Source organism: Myotis davidii, unplaced genomic scaffold (genome assembly GCF_000327345.1).
Source record: "Myotis davidii unplaced genomic scaffold, ASM32734v1 scaffold238, whole genome shotgun sequence".
In the NCBI taxonomy this organism is placed as follows: Eukaryota; Metazoa; Chordata; class Mammalia; order Chiroptera; family Vespertilionidae; genus Myotis; species Myotis davidii.
The window spans coordinates 1,573,797-1,591,207 of record NW_006293779.1 but is presented as its reverse complement, the minus strand read 5'-3'; the positions used below and the strand labels follow the sequence as shown (position 1 = coordinate 1,591,207).

General features: G+C 36.1%; 1 protein-coding gene across 1 annotated transcript in view; it reads left to right on the top strand.

The window, feature by feature from the left end:
• Positions 1 to 17,411, top strand: part of BIRC6 (baculoviral IAP repeat containing 6) — a 169,507-nt gene that overhangs the window by 57,861 nt on the left and 94,235 nt on the right. The window contains exons 24-32 of the mRNA XM_015566420.1: positions 7,763 to 7,950; positions 8,716 to 9,075; positions 9,315 to 9,414; positions 12,100 to 12,314; positions 12,488 to 12,696; positions 13,270 to 13,616; positions 14,217 to 14,436; positions 14,941 to 15,074; positions 16,055 to 16,192. Coding sequence (XP_015421906.1) covers positions 7,763 to 7,950; positions 8,716 to 9,075; positions 9,315 to 9,414; positions 12,100 to 12,314; positions 12,488 to 12,696; positions 13,270 to 13,616; positions 14,217 to 14,436; positions 14,941 to 15,074; positions 16,055 to 16,192 — 1,911 coding nt within the window. The remainder of the gene's footprint in view (positions 1 to 7,762; positions 7,951 to 8,715; positions 9,076 to 9,314; positions 9,415 to 12,099; positions 12,315 to 12,487; positions 12,697 to 13,269; positions 13,617 to 14,216; positions 14,437 to 14,940; positions 15,075 to 16,054; positions 16,193 to 17,411) is intronic.

Sequence of the window (17,411 nt, the reverse complement as noted above, 5' to 3'; positions counted from 1 at the left end):
ATCGCGCGGGCTCTGCCCCTGCCGCTGTAGAACGCCTCTGGCCTAGGCGTCCAGCCCGGGCAGCGGGGACCCGCAGCTGCAGCGGCCCCGTGATCGTGGGCTTCGCTTTAGGCCCAGGCAAGGGACCCCTAGCTCCCGGGACTGCCAGCTTTGACCGTGCCCAGCTCCCATTGCTGGCTCCACCCCTACTTCCTGCTATCACTGAGCAGGGCGGCAAAGGCTCCTGATTCTCCGATCATGGCCTTTGCCCTGCCCCCCAGCTCTTAGCTCCCCCCTGGGTTTCTGATCACTGTCAGTGGCAGGGGGCTTCTTCCTGCTTTCCCTTTTGCTTTCCTGCATTGTGCCTACATATGCAAATTAACCACCATCTTTGTTGTCAGTTAACTGCCATCTGAGTTGGCAGTTAATTTGCATATAGCCCTGATTAGCCAATGAAAAGGGTAGCGTCGTACTCCAGTTACCATTTTTCTCTTTTATTAGTGTAGATTCTAAGTTAGCTATTATTCTAGTGATTTAAAAGTAGTATTTTCTTATCTTTTACCTTACACTGTTTTGGTTAGACATAACCTGTCAGTCTTATTATTCCTTTTTTAAGTTCACTGTCAGTACTCAAGCTGTATGTGAGTTTCATTCATACTCATTCAGTATCTCTATCTTGCTTGAGATTCATAGGGCTTCTTGAATCCTTACTTGCATTTAGTTATAGAGAGATCTGAGCCCCATAGCTCTTGAAAAATTGCTTTTGCCCTGTTTTCTGTTTTTTTCTTGTGTTCAGTTTCATGTATGTTATATCTCATCACTATAATTGTTATAATTTTCAATTTTTAAATTTCTCCTTATACTGTGGGTATTATCTTCTAGTTCATGTTAGTATATTAGTTCTTTCTTTTGCTGTGTAACCAATGTGGGGAAAAATAAAAACACTTACCTTTTTTTTTTTTTGATTCTACTGCAGTGTTGCCTCTGTTTAAAGCAGTGGTTCCCCCAACCTTTTTTGGCCGTGCCTTACCGAAGCATCTCTAAAACCCTGATGCCCACTTTGTGACATATAATTCTTATAAAAAAGTGAACTTCTATTCACATGGAGGAAGCCTAAAAGACCATTAAAACTTGGTCTAAACAAGCTTCCAAAGAACATGGCATTCATGAAAAAGAAAAATAAAAGAATGAAAGGACAATAGAAATACTGAGGAAGAAATCACTAAGAAATTGTTTTAAAAAATAATAATAATAATATGAAGTGATAAGAAAAACAGCAAGTAAGTTTCAAAACATAGAGAACTGAAATCCATAAATATATCACAATATATATTTACATACTATGTATGAGGCCCCGAGAACCATAAGATAGAAAAAATTCACTGTTAATAACTCATTCTCGAATTACCCTCTCTCAAAAGTCAAATTGCCCCTCTGTGGAGTGTGTTCCCCACGTTGGGAACCACTGGTTTAAAGTCAAGGGTCTGCTATCTATGTTAATCTATTTTTGTTCCATTGGTTAGTCTAGCCCAGGGGTCCTCAAACTACGGCCCGTCGGCCACAAGCAAATACAAGTATTGTATTTGTTCCTGTTTTGTTTTTTTTATTCAAAATAAGATATGTGCAGTGTGCATAGGAATTTGTTCATAGTTTTTTTTTTAAACTATAGTCCGGCCCTCCAACGGTCTGAGGGGCAGTGAACTGGCCCCCTGTTTAAAAAGTTCGAGGACTCCTGGTCTAGCCCATGCCAGTACCTCATTGTCTTAAGTACTGTAACTTTTAAGTCTTGCAATCTGATAGTCTAAATCCACAAACTTTGTTTTTCTTTCTTTTTTTGGTATATTTAAAATATTGATAGAAAGTTTCACAGTGGTGTGTAGTCATCACAACTATGTATTTCCAGAACATTTCCATCACTACAAAAAGAAATCCCATAGCCATTAGTAGTCACTCTCATTTCCCTCCCCTCCCATCTCCTGGCAATCACTAATTCATTTTGTTTCTCTGGATTTTGTCTACCCTGGACATTTCATGTAAATACGCAATTATACAATATGTGGCCTTTTTGTCTGGCTTCTTTCACTTAGTGTAATGTTTTCAAGTTTCATTCATTTGGCATGTCAATACATCATTCCTTTTTATGAATAAACTAGAGGCCTGGTGCATGGTGGGGTCCCGTGGCGTGGCCTGCGGGGATTGGGCTGAAACTAGCAGTCCAACGCTCCCTGCTGCTCCTGCTCATCCCAGCACCACTGTACTTGCTCCTGCTGCTCCATAGGCTCACTGCTGCTCTGCTTGGGTCTCCGGTCTGCAAGGGCTAGCTGTGAGCCCTGCGTCTGGCGCCCCTCGGTCAGCTGAACAGCGCTCCCACTGTGGGATCACACTAATCTCCAGGGGACAGCTCCTGCATTGAGTATCTGCCCACTGGTGGTTAGTGTATGTCATAGTGACTGGTCTAGTGGTCACTTAGGCGCGTGCGCACACACACACACATAACACACACTAGAGGCCTGATGCACAAAATTTGTGCCCCTGGGACCCGGGATCCAGACTTCCCTCGAAGCCCTGCTTCTCCTGGAAGGTTGTCCTAAAGGATGTCTGGTCTAATTAGCATATAACACTTTTATTATTATAATCTAGAGGCCCGGTGCATAAAAATTTGTGTACTCGGCGGGGGGCGGCGGGAAGGGATCCCTCAGCCCGGCCTGTGCCCTCTCGCATTCTGGGCACCCACAGAGCAGGGCCGATCAGGGGGTTGGGACACCACCACTCTCACACTCAGGGCAGGGCCGATGGGGAGGTTATGGCTCTACCCTGTCACACACTGAGCAGGGCGCGTGGTGGGGCGGGGGTGGTTGGGGCGCCGCTCCCTGTCACACACAGAGCCGCAGGGCGATCAGGGGGTTTGGGCGCTGCCCCCTGTCACACTGATCCCGGTGCTGGGAGGCATATTACCCTTTTACTGTATAGAATAGAGGCCTGGTGCATGGGTGGGGCTGGCTGGTTTGCCCTGAAGGGTGTCCTGGATCAGGGTGGGGGTCCCCACTGGGGTGCCTGGCCAGTCTGGGTGAGGGGCTGAGGGCTGTTTTCAGGCTGGCGGGTGACAGAAGCTCCCAACCGCTCCTTTTTTTCTTTTTTTTTTTCTTCTGGGCCAGCTTTAGCTCTGAGGCTCCAGCTCTTAGGCCTCGCTGCTGAAAGTAGGTATCTGGTTTGTTAGGGTTCTATAATCGAAACTCTGTATCAACTCCAGCTCTGAGATCCCAGGCTCGCTGAAAGCAGGTTTGTAGGTTTTTTTTTTAGCTTCTATATTTGTTAAAGTGTTTCAAACTGCAGGCTCAGAGGCCTGCAAGGCAGGCAGGGAACGTTGGTTTCCTCCGTCACTGAAGCAAGCAAGCCTCATGTTAGTTTCAATCTGCCTGGCTGGCGGCCGCCATCTTGGCTGGCAGTTAATTTGCATATCACCCTGATTAGGCAATGGGAAGGGTAGCGGTTGTATGCCAATTACCGTGTTTCTCTTTTATTAGATACGATAGGTAATGTTCCATTGTATGGACATAACCACTTTAAAAAATATATGGGTATACCACATTTTGTTTATCTACTCATCAGTTAATGGACATTTGTCTCTTTCTTTTTTTGACTTTTTTTTAAAATTAAATCTTTATTGTTCAGATTATTACACTTGTTCCTCTTTTTCCCCCCCATAACTCCCCTCCTCCCAGTTCCCGCCCCACCCTCCGCCCTCACTCCCCACCCACTGTCCTCATCCATAGGTGCATGATTTTTGTCCAGTCTCTTCCTGCATCTCCCACACCGCTTTCCCCCCCAAGAATAGTCAGTCCATTCTCTTTCAATGTCCCTGATTCTATTATAATCACCCGTTCATTCTGTTCATCAGATTATTTATTCACTTGATTCTTAGATTTTTTTTGACTGTTAAACAAAATACTGCAGTGCACATATTTGTATTAAGTTTATGTGTGAAATTTATTTTTGTTCTCTTGGTTATATACCCAGGAGTGGGTTCTATTATCTTCATTTCTTAAAGATAGTTTTTCTTAAAGATTCTATTTTTTTGTGTGTTAACAATATTCCTCCAACTGTATTGAGATATAATTGACATAACACTGAGCAAGTTTAATATGTACAAAGTATTGGTTTGATACATTGATGCCATATTGTAAAATGATTGACACCTTTGGTAATGATTAGCTGACATCTCCAATCTATCATGTAATTACTATTTCCTTTTTGAGGTGAGAACATTTAAGACCTACTCTCAGCAGTTTTCAAATATATAATCCAGTATTATTAGCTGCAAACATTATGCTGTACCTTTGATCTCTGTATTTTCATTTCAATATTAGAATCAGCTTATCAGTATATATACTCAAAGCCTATTATTTTCTAAGTTGGGATTTAAATATAAATCAGTTTGGGAGAATTGACCAAATGTTAATATGCCTTGCAGTTTGTTAACATGATATATACTTTAAAATATTTACATCTTCAGTTTCTCTTGGTGATGTTTTGTAGTTTTCAGTGTAAAAGTAAAAGTACATTCTTTTTAGATTTTACCTAGATATTTGATTTTTTTATGCTATTTTAAGTGATATTTTTCTTATTTTATTTCCATTCTATCTTTTCTTTTTCTTACTCTTTTGTGCTTCCTAGGACTTTCTGCATGATATAATAGAAATGGTGATAATATCTTTGTCTTGTTCTCAACTTTATATTTTTATATCTAGTTTTTTAAGCCCTTATTATAAAAATAGAGAAGGATATTGAAAAACTCAGGCCATGCAAAAGATTTTAAAATTAGTTTTGTTGTAGTATGATAACTTATTTTCCTTCGATTGCTTATGTCTCTTATGTGTTTGTTGTAACCATTTTCCCATAAGTAGGATTTGGGCGCTAGATTTTAAACTCAGTAAAGGGTTAATAATGAAAATCACTCCACTCCAACAGTACAAGTACAACATATGTGCTTCAGTAAGTCCAGTATTTTCCCTCTAGAGTCGTCTTGGTGGAACACTAGATCGAGCAGACAGATGGATTTTAGTTTGGGGCACACAGCTTATATGAGATATGATTGCTCTTTTTTGTTTGTTTGTTTTGTCAATCTTCACCCAAGGATATTTTTTCCATTGATTCTTTTTTTTTAGACAAAGTGGAAGGGAAAGGGGAGAGACAGAGAGAAAGAAACATCAATGTGAGAGAGATACTAGTACATCAATTGGTTGCCTCCATCATGCACCCCGACTGGGAATCGAACCTGTAACCCAGGTACGTGCCCTTGATGGGAATTGAACCTGGGACCCTTCAGTTCTCAGGCTGACGTTGCAACCACTGAACCAAACCAACACGCTGATTGCTCTTTTTTTGACCAAGTTTGTATAGTTGTATTCCTGTAAGTTAAATGAGGTGTGGTATGGCTGTATTGTAATAAATATGTTTTTGTGAGTTGAGGAAATTTTTTCATTTTTAAAAGGCTATGCACAGTTTCGTTGTTACTGCTATCTTGTTTATTGTAGCTTAATTTTTTAATAGTTTATCTGAATCCTGGTCTAATAGAGCCATTGTTGGATGTTAAGATAGACTTTCAGATTACCTCTTCTTTTTCCTTTTAAGGATTTATGATCATACTTCTCTCAACTTTAGGTTCATTATCTTTGAAGTGCATAAGAATAATATCTACTTATGTGCCATTGTAAAGAATAAATGAGTTGATGTAAGTTCCATGCTTGGCACCGTGCCTCACATTGGCTTTGGTATATTGCTTTTGGTTCTAATCCTAGTTTTACCACCATCAGCTCAACAGGGTAACTTCTCTGAGCCATTCTTTACTGAATCCTATAAAACCAGAATCATAGTATCTGCCCCTTAGGGTTGTTCATCTGTTGAATATAGTAGTTAAGGAAAACGGTGTCACTGGTAATGCACAATAAACATTTGCTATCATTGTAGCAATTTTCTTTCCCCAATATAACTTTCTAGTAAAGGCCTGTTATAATAAGTATTAATGCTATTGATTAGACTTGGCCTTTATTTCTTTTTTTTTTTGTGATGACCTCTTTTATTAAGTTGTGAAGTTGTTTTTATCCCAGCTTTTTTGAAAGTTTTCCAAAAATTTTTATTTCCATCAATGTTTAATGGGAAAATAGTTCTTTTATGATCTATATTTGAATAACAGTGAAGTGGAAAGTCAAAGAAATTTTTTAACTTGTAGGATTTTATAGACCTTTAATGATGGTAATATTCATGAGTAAGCTGTATGGGCCCTACTATTTGACTGTGAGTTGAACATGCCTCTCTCTATATTAGTGTTCTGGGAAGCTTATGGTAGGAAACTGCTTTATATATTTTGTGCAAACCAGACTCTGTCTAGATTGTGCTTTAAAATGAGTAAGTGTTATCAGTCATTTTAAATGATGCTTTTTAAAAATATATTTCTTTATTGATTTCAGAGAGGAAGAGAGAAGGAAAGAGAGATAGAAACATCAATGATGAGAGAGAATCATTGATTGGCTGCCTCCTGCACACCCCTACTGGGGAACGAGCCTGCAACCCAGGCATGTGCCCTTGGTCAGAATCGAACCTAGGACCCTTCAGCCCTCAGGCTGACGCTCTGAGCCAAGCTGGCTAGGGCTAAGTGTTGTTCTTATAATTGAGGATTTTTTGAGCTTTTTTGGTCTGGAGGGAGAATGAGATATTGTTGCTTGTAAGAAATTTTTGTAAAGCAAATTTCAGTTTATTTCCTATGTTCAAATTGTCTTAAAGGGTCACTCTCATTTTGTATTTTCATTTTAGCTATATTAAATGAAGTTCCTGTGCTGAAAATATTTTTAAAAATAATTTTTTAGTTATCAATTACAGTTGACATACAATATTATATTAATTTCAGATAGATATCCCAGTGATTAGACATTTATATAACTTTGGAAGTGATCACCCTGTTTAAATTAGTATTCACCTGACACTGTACATGGTTATTACAATATTATTGACTGTATTTCCTATGCTGCTCTTCACATCCCTGTGACTAATCTGTAACTACCGATTTGTTCTTAATCCCTTCACATTTTTCACCTATTTTTCTAAAGCCCCTTTCATCTGGCAATGATCAAAATGTTCTCTGTATATATGAGCCTGTTTCTTTTCTGCTTGTTCTTTCTTTTTTTAATATATATTCCACATATAAGTGAAATCATCTGGCATTTATCTTTTTTATGGTCTGATTTATTTCACTTAGCATAAAACTGTCTAGGTCTATCCATGTAGTTGCAAATGGCAAGATTTTAATTCTTTTTTATGGCTGAGTCATATTCCATTGTATATATGCACTACATTATTCATCTATTGATGGACACTTAGGTTGCTTCCATATCTTGGCTAATTGTAAATAATGCTGCAGTGAACATATGGGTGCATATGTCTTTTTGATTTAGTGTTTTGGGTTTCTTTGGATAAATACCCAGAAGTGGAATTGCTGGGTCCTTTTTTTCTCTTGTTATAGACTATGCTGAAAATACTTTTAAATTTAAATATATACTGACTAATTTTTATTTGATTTAGAAGTCATTCCTGGATCACTTAAACTTGAATACTATTATTATGAATAGACTTTTATTATTAAGATTCCATTATTTATACCCTCTAGATTTCTGTCTTTCAAAATGAAAATTAACTATAGTTTTAGTGTCATAATAGTATGGTACTTTGAATGTGTTTCTCTGTGAACGTTTTCTTCATCCTGTTTTTTTCCCCCCTTGTCTTATGCCAGTGAGTTCCTTCGGGGTTACTCCTGCAGTAGGTGGACTATCAACGGGGACAGTTGGGGAAGCTTCGACAGCCCTGAGTTCAGCAGCCCAGGTAGCTTTGCAGTCTCTCTCTCATGCAATGGCTTCAGCCGAGCAACAGCTACAGGTGCTGCAAGAGAAACAGCAGCAGCTTTTGAAGCTTCAGCAACAGGTTGGAGACCATTTGGCTCTTTGTTCATGCTGTCTCTAAACTTCAAAAGCTGAAAAAGTACTGTAAAAATGACCATTATTTTCATAAAGGAAAGTAGGTTGGCCAATCTAAGCATTTTCTACGAAAATTGAGGTAAAGTTTTTGTGATATGTTTAAATAAAAATTATATAAATACACGTTATTTGATATACAACTTAGGTAATAATATAATTGATGATTTTTTTGCAATCTTTATGTAAAATCCATTCTTACATATGTTTAAACACTATTGGTCAAACATTGTAGTTACCATTTGCTCTTTATATGGATTGAAGAATCTAAACCAATATTTTAAGGACCAGTCAAATTAACGTGATTTAAAATTTAGTAATAATGACGTTTTGGAGATTTCATCATGGTCTAAAAATAGTGTATACAATTCTAGGCGACAAATTGTTCCAGGTTAGGGAACAAACGAGAGTCCATTTCCTGTTAATATTTTGTTTTTAGGAGAACTTTGTTTTCTTATTTTTTTTTTCTTCCTTGCCATCTTTGATTTGAGAAAGTCCTTGTTCCCAAATGCTCAGGAAATTTTTTATCAGATTTTTAATGAAATATACATAGTAAAGAAATACCCTTTGTGTGTGTTGTCCACTTTTTATTTAATTTCATTTTTATTTATCTATGATACAGTTACTCATGTTTATCTTGTATACCCATGTAGTATTCCCCACAGTTTAGGTGGGCAGGGTTAGTCTATATTTGTTGCTTTTCCTTTTTTTACAGAAAGCAAAGCTGGAAGCCAAGTTACATCAGACAACAGCTGCAGCAGCTGCAGCAGCCTCAGCAGCAGCAGCAACGTCAGCAGCAGCAGCAGCAGCAGTAGCAGCAGTCGGTGGTTCTGTTCACAACGCTGTGCCTTCTAACCCAGTGGCAGCCCCTGGATTCTTCATTCATCCATCTGATGTTATTCCACCCACTCCAAAAACAACACCACTTTTTATGACTCCTCCACTCACACCACCTAATGAAGCAGTTTCCGTTGTGATTAATGCTGAACTTGCACAACTTTTCCCAGGCTCAGTTATTGATCCCCCAGCAGTCAATCTTGCTGCACATAACAAAAATTCCAACAAGTCCAGAATGGTAAAGTATTATATTTTAAATACGTATTTGCTTAGACATTTAAAAATAACTTGAAATACATGCTAATTTTAGAAGGCAAAATTTTATTTTACCCACTTAATATAGCAAATTTGATTGTTTTTATAAAATATTATAGAATGAATATTAGACAGTGAAACTTGTCATTTTGATATTATGGTTACTAGTTTTTCTAGAGCAAGAATAATATCAATATAGAGGTATACTTTTTTCTTTTCTAGAATCCACTTGGTTCTGGTCTAGCCCTTGCAATTTCTCATGCTTCACATTTTCTTCAACCTCCACCTCACCAGTCCATTATTATAGAACGAATGCATTCAGGTAATCTTTGTCTTTCTTAAAAATATTTTTCTTGCCTAGTCTGTTGGTTTTTTTAAGACTTAATATTCTGTAGTTTGATTTTTCTTTGCAAATACATTTGTTCTTGGGTAAGTACCCTTTACCAAAGGCTCACCAAATTGAAGGGAACAGTGCTACAGAATCGGTTCACTAGTTCTGTCCAAACAATGGATTTGATTTTTTTTGTTTTTAATGAATCTTGGCTGTTGAACTATACTTAACAATATTTGCCTTCATTGTAGCTGCTCAAATAACATTACAGTAGAAATTACACTTAAAGTAGTAGTATTTCTCAGACTAGCATTCTGTTATTGGAACCATTTATTGAGAATAACAAAGGTTTACTGAAGATTATAATAACCGAGTAAGATTAATAACACTTCATAGTATCTGGATAATTGAAGTTTTAACTAAGCTTATACCCTGCTTTACGTGCTAGAGACCTATGATCCTGATAGGTGGTTTCAATTAGATCATGTTTACTAATAAGCTATAGGCAATTTTTACCTTATAATTCTACCAATTCTTTGTTAGGTTTCAGAGCAGTGGAATTCAACAAAATCCTTAAGCGTGTTTTATATTTATAGGAGGCAGTACATGAATATATTACATACTGTATCAGTTTTTTTGTTTGTTTATTTTAATCCTCACGTGGAGATATTTTTCCATTGATTTTTAGAGAGAGTGGAGGGGAATGGGAAAGACAGAGAGAAATATTGATGTGAGAGAAACACATTGATTGGTTGCCTCCTGCACACGCCCTGATCAGGGCCTGGGCTGGGGAGGGGCCTGCAACTGAGGTAGGAGCCCTTGACGGGAGTCAAACCCAGGACCCTTTGATCATCAGGCCGATGCTCTATCCACTGATTCAAACCAGCCAGGGCCTGTGTCACTTTCATTATATAAACAGTTGAACCTTATTTTACTCTATTGCATATTTATTCTCTATGGAAGAGAGTTTTGAAAAAAAAAAACCCAAAAGTTGAAATGGTGTTTTCTGCCAATTAATCATTCATTGGTAACAATGTTAGTGTGTATAATATTTAAACTGTAGTTTCTTGTGCAGGATTATGAAATGTGAGCAGTAGTTTACACTATGATTTGTTTTTTTATCTATGGAATTGACTATAGGACATAAACTTTCTAAGGAGGAGAATTTTTTTTTTGTGTGTGGTTTAATTGTTTTTCTGTTTAGGAAAGTATTGGTAACTGCCTACTTTCTTTTAAACTAGCTCCATTGAGAACTGCTCTAGTTGGGTTTATTTACCTGGGTTCCTTTACTATAAAATATAGGTATAAAGATTATTAGCTGCCCCTCACTACAGCCCAATAAAAAGTAAAAAGAACTAAAGTATTATTAATGACTCTGCTTCATGTTTCACTAATTGAGCTTAATCCTGAAGTGTGTGTGAGATGAGCGATGCAAATTTGCTCTTACTTTCCTTTCAGATCATTTTTGCCTTTCCTTAGTGTGAGCATCTCATGCTGAGTGTGATTATAGTGCTTACACAAAAGCACATACTACCTCTTTGTGTGACCCTTAACATTCAAGGAAACCATCTACTTAATATGGTACAGAGCTAAAAAACAGTGATACGTCAGGGGGAAAACAGTGTTTGAGATAAGCTGTGTCTGTCTCCATTAGAGGACCTTGCTAAGGGATTTTTTTAGTGATATTAATGACTACATGTTGTTTCAGCCTTATAATTTTACCTTGCATTTTACCCCCAATGTATGTTGTAACTCCATAAGAAGTGAAACAAAGTTTAAGAAAACGAAAATCAAGTATTACAATGTGATATTATTAATGCATCTAGTGAAATTTTTTAAAAAAGACCATTTGGCTAAAAGAAGAGTAGATAGGATAGAATTAATCTATATTCTATTTTTTTTATTTTTGGTCTGATGTTTTAAATTAAGTCTTTATGTAGAGTTGATTGCCTTTATAGTAACAACTTACTATTGTGTGTATATATATATTTTAAATATATTTTTATTGATTTCAGAGAGTAACGGAGAGAGATAGAAACATCAATGATGAGAGAGTATCACTGATTGGTTGCCTCCTGCATGTTCCCCACTGGGGGTTGAGCCTGCAACCCGGGCATGTACCTTGACTGGAATTGAATCTGGGACCCTTTATTTCCCAGGCTGACGCTCTATCCACTGAGCCAAACCAGCTAGGGTTTTTTTGTTTTGTTTTGTTTTTTACTTAAGTCTTGGTGTTCATAGTAACATAGATTGAGGTTTCAGATTTTTTTTTTTAAATATAGTTTGTTGATTTTTTTCAATGAGGAAGGGAGAGGGTCAGAGAGCTAGAAACATCGATGAGAGAGAAATATCGATCAGCTGCCTCCTGCACACCTCCTATTGGGGATGTGCCCGCAACCAAGGTACATGCCGTTGACCGGAATTTAACCTGGGACCTCTTTGTCTGCAGGCCAACAGTCTATCCACTGAGCTAAACTGGTTAGGGCTCAGATATTTTTTGAATGGAAATTAACTTTTCTTCTCATTTATTTGTATTTAAGTAAGTTAATTTCATTTTTTAAGAACTTTTTTTAGTGTATCTTTTGGTTAATTGATATATGGTATTTTTGATCAGTTGCTGTTGCTTTTTCTCTGTCTCTGTCTCTCTCTTTTTCTCTCTTTCTCTTTCTCTCATAGGAGCAAGGAGGTTTGTGACCTTGGATTTTGGCAGACCAATACTGTTGACTGATGTGTTGATTCCCACTTGTGGAGACTTGGCTTCTTTGTCAATTGACATTTGGACATTAGGAGAAGAGGTGGATGGGAGGCGATTGGTAGTAGCTACTGATATAAGCACCCATTCACTAATTCTTCATGACTTGATACCACCTCCTGTATGCAGATTCATGAAGGTAAAGAACTTCAAGAAAGTGATATAATTGATAAGTTTTTTATGTTTCTGACAAGTTATGAAAAATACTCAGACATATAATTAAAAAGTATAACTATATCAAATTTTTTAGTACATTACTCAGATTTTTATTGTTGAAGGTGAATGTATATGTATATTTATTTTTCATTTCAGATCACTGTCATTGGACGTTATGGAAGTACAAATGCCAGAGCCAAAATTCCATTAGGATTTTACTATGGTCATACCTACATCTTGTCTTGGGAGAGTGAACTGAAGTTAATGCATGATCCTCTAAGGGGAGAAGGAGAATCTGCAAACCAGCCAGAAATTGACCAGCATTTAACAATGATGATTGCTCTACAGGAGGATATACAGTGCAGGTTGTTAGGAAATTGCAGAATATTTTAATCTTATTGAAATCATTCTACACACACACACACACACACACACACACACATTTAAAATATATTTTTATTGATTTCAAAGAGGAAAGGACAGGGAGAGACAGAGAAACATCAATAATGAGAGAATCATTGATCAGTTGCCTGCTGCACACCCCCTACTGGGGATTGAGCTCGCAACCTGGGCAGGTGCCCTTGACTGGAATTGATCCCAGGACTCTTCAATCCACAGTCCAATGTTCTATACACTGAGCCAAACTGGCTAGGACAAATCATTTTATTTTGTGTAATGTCTTGCATATATTTTTCAAGTAATGTCTTTTCATAAGTGTACAGAAAAGAGCAGAAGGAAATAGGGTATTAGTATGTTACAATATTGTTTAATGCATTAATGTATTGTGATTAAATGATCCTATTTATTAAGTACTTAAATGATATCTTTTTAATGGTTTTGTTAACATTTTTTAGAACTTTAAATTTTAGTGTGTATTCATAAATGTACATTAAAGAACATTGCAGGAATGATTTTATTCAATTATTTTTTACTTACAGGTATAATTTAGCTTGTCATCGACTGGAAACGCTTTTGCAAAGTATAGATCTTCCTCCTCTCAACAGTGCTAACAATGCACAGTATTTCTTGAGGAAGCCAGATAAGGCAGTCGAGGAAGACAGCAGAGTTTTCTCCTCCTATCAGGATTGTATTCAGTTACAGCTTCAACTTAATTTGGCTCACAATGCAGTGCAGAGGCTCAGAGTAGCTCTAGGTGCAAGTAGGAAGATGTTGAATGAAACATCAAATCCAAGAGATTTAATTCAGACGTCTTCCACAGAGCAATTACGTACTATCATCAGATATTTATTGGACACTTTGCTCAGCCTTCTTCACTCTTCCAATGGTTTGTATTTGGCTTAAGCATTTTAAAGACTGGGAATATTTATTGTGATCTAGTTGAGTATTTTATTGTTGCCTTGATATTTCCTGGGTAATGTTAATTTTGATATCCATTCTAATGTGAAGATGAAATCTGTTCTTTAGGTTAATTCATTTTCCCCCTGTATTTTTGTTTAATGGATTTTTTGGATTATTTTTTTCTTGACTCTCTGCTATTGATGTACCACATTGTTGTGTTACTGGCAAAATAATAAATATTGTTAAAACGTGCAACAGGGAAAACTTAATAGTTGTTAATCTAATATAGAGTTATCATTTTCTTTCCAAGAGCTATATTTTATTATTATTCATGCGCATACAAACACACTTACACAGCCATCTGGTATATCCATCTCCACATACAAGAAATATAACGGATCTAAGTGCAAACTCTTCCCTTCCTCAAGTCTTTAGCAATTGAAATCCTACATATAAATAACAAAATAAAAATAATACAATTGTGTATTGATTGCTGGTAAAGAAGAAAACATGTTTAGGAATGCTGATTTTGATATCACAGCATACACTTCAATAGGAAATTTTATTCTTTTCTTTTTTATAATAGGACACTCCGTTCCTGCAGTTTTGCAGAGCACGTTTCATGCCCAGGCCTGTGAAGAACTTTTTAAACATTTGTGCATCAGTGGAACCCCAAAGATACGGTTACATACTGGTCTTCTACTTGTTCAACTTTGTGGTGGTGAAAGATGGTGGGGTCAGTTTCTCTCTAATGTTCTTCAGGAACTGTACAATTCAGAACAGCTTCTCATCTTTCCACAGGATAGGTAGGTCAGACAATACTGAACTTGTTATTAATGATTTATGCTTCTCATTTATGCTTTTTCAGTCTTTGTTCAGATTTTGAAATCTGTATATTGAAACTGAGTGGAAAAATGAAGGATGTGTGTCTATTCAGAGGATGGAGCATGCCCAGTGAAGGGCCTATTGAAGATTATACATGATATAACTAGACTATATTTTTTGGTTTCCTTATTGAATCATGAACTTTATAGATCTGTTGTTTACTAGTATTTTCTATTAGATCATGCTATTTTATGTGTTAAATAGGTTTTTTGAGGTTATGCTACACTTCCCTCTACCTCATTTCTTGTGGTTAAAGTTAGGAAATACAATCAATAGCTTGATAAAGCTAACTAACATTATATCTATAGACAGCTTGCTTAGACCCAAATATTCTATTATTAATTATTCTTAAATTAAAATGTAAATATTTTTTTGATTTAACAAATTGAATCATAATGAGTATTTTATTTATATCTTCTTTTTAGGGTCTTCATGTTACTTTCCTGCATTGGTCAAAGATCACTGAGTAATAGTGGAGTATTAGAAAGCTTACTTAATCTGTTGGATAATTTATTGTCACCTCTTCAGCCACAGTTACCCATGCATCGGAGAACAGACGGTATTATTTAAAGAGTTATCTTTAGTAGAAACATAAGATTCCTGTAAATGTTGCTTTAGAAATTAGTTAGGCTTAACTACTTTTTAAAAATATTCAATACTGCACATTTTGTTACTATTTTTATAATGTAGACTTTTTTGGATGATGAGCCTTCATGTGATTGACTTCCATATAGTTACTGCTTTTTAAATCTTTTCATTATTTGAATTTGAACTTGGAAGTTATTATAATGTGTTTCTTCTATGCTGTCATAACTAAAATCAAAGTTTCTTAAGTTTAAGGTTTAAAGTACCATTGCTGCTGTGGTCATTGAAAATGAGTTTCATTTGAGGGAGAAAATTTTTATTGAAATAAAATCCTTAGAACATAAGATTTTTAAAATTTTATTTTATTAATTTTTTAAAATATATTTTTTATTGATTTCTTACAGGGAGGAAGGGAGAGGGTTAGAGAGTTAGAAACATCAATGAGAGAGAAACATTGATCAGCTGCCTCCTGCACACCCCCTACTGGGGATGTGCCCGCAACCAAGGTACATGCCCTTGACTGGAATTGAACCTGGGACCCTTCAGTCCGCAGGCTGACGCTCTATCCACTGAGCCAAACCGATTAGGGCTTTAAAATTTTATAACTTTATTAATCATAAGTTGAGAGATTTTTTTCATTTCAGTCATCTGTAAGTCTAAGGATATTATCTTTTACCTTGTTTGCTAGCTTACAATTTATCTGTTATATTCATCCTATATTTAAGATTCTATTTTTGTATCATGAAGCCTTTGTTTTCTATTAGAATCAATTCATTACTTGATTTGTGGTCTTAAGTTCCAATTTTGAGGCTTACTATAAATAAATACTAAGTATTAGTAATGATATGGTATGTTTTAGATTTGTAAAATGTTTTATCTCATAATTATTTTATTCAACAACATTAGGACTTTTTGAGTCCCCTATTTATTTTTCACCCTCCCATCTCTATATAGGGGTACTAGACATTCCCATGATCAGTTGGGTTGTTATGCTGGTGTCCAGGTTGTTGGATTATGTGGCAACTGTTGAAGATGAAGCAGCAGCTGCAAAGAAACCGTTGAATGGTAAAGACAGGGAGAGGTTTCTGACAGGTATCAGAAGTTTATAATAATCTGTTGGTGGGGATTTTGAGAGACAGTTATTGCAGAACTGTTTATTGGCCCAGAGATTCCAGCTGTATGTAATTTATGTAAAATATGAATTAACTTTATCAGGAATCTTTGTAAGGATAGAATTCATTTTTGAAGGATGTTAGGGACAAACCTCTTGTCTGAATATGACTTTAGTTTGTAAATACAATTATGTCCTTCATGAGGTTTCCCCCCATACCCCTTTAATCAGTTTATAATAAAACTTTACATATATATATGAAGTTTTAAAAAAGGAAATATATGAAGACTTCTTGAAGTTTTATGTTTCTTTAGTATAGTGTCATTCCATTTACCATTATAAAGTACAGTTCTCTATTAATTAATTACAAACGGCTTCTATGCTTCTAGAAATTCTGAGATTTTTGTTGTAATCGTCCTTCATAGTCTTGAGGCAACTTTTAAAAATGAAGGGAAATCAAATTGCGAGATAAATCATTTTCTTCTCCTCTTCCAATTTAAAACTTTATAAAAATGAAGCTATTTGAAATAGCTACATTTAATATGTAAATATAGCTAACAAGTGCCATAAAATTTGAAATTTTAAGTGTCAGGTTCCTAGTATTAAAAAAGATCCCCTGGAGTGTTTTATAGGTGAATCAATTGATTATGGTGTACATTATGTTTGGGAAGAGGATGGGGGATTCTTTTCATGTACTAAAGAATTTGTCTAGATATTTATTTTTTAAACAAATACTGTATGTCAGTGGTCAGTTTACTCAGTTTTAGGATTATATGTAAGACAATTAACACTAGATTGCCCAAGGAAGTCATTTAGACTGCTTTTTAATTTCAATTAGAAAAACAATGATGTATATAATGACAGAATTTCTTAGAATTTTGTGACTTTTTTTAGAACATATAAATGCATTTATTAATAATTGTAGTTATCTCCCTCTCCTTCAATTCCGGTATATATATGTGTGTTATACCTATATTGCCCGAAAGCAGTCATTTTGACTGCTTGGGGGAAATTTTTAAAAAAGTGCACAGAAGAAGAAGGCCGCCAAATTTTGAGGAACGATTGGACAACAACATTACCGGAAATACGTGCATTTATTGGGATTTTATATGCTCGTGGAGCCTACGAGGCAAAAAATTTAAAACTCAGTTATTTATGGTCAGCAAAGTAGGGTCCCGGATTTTTTAGAAAAACTAAGGC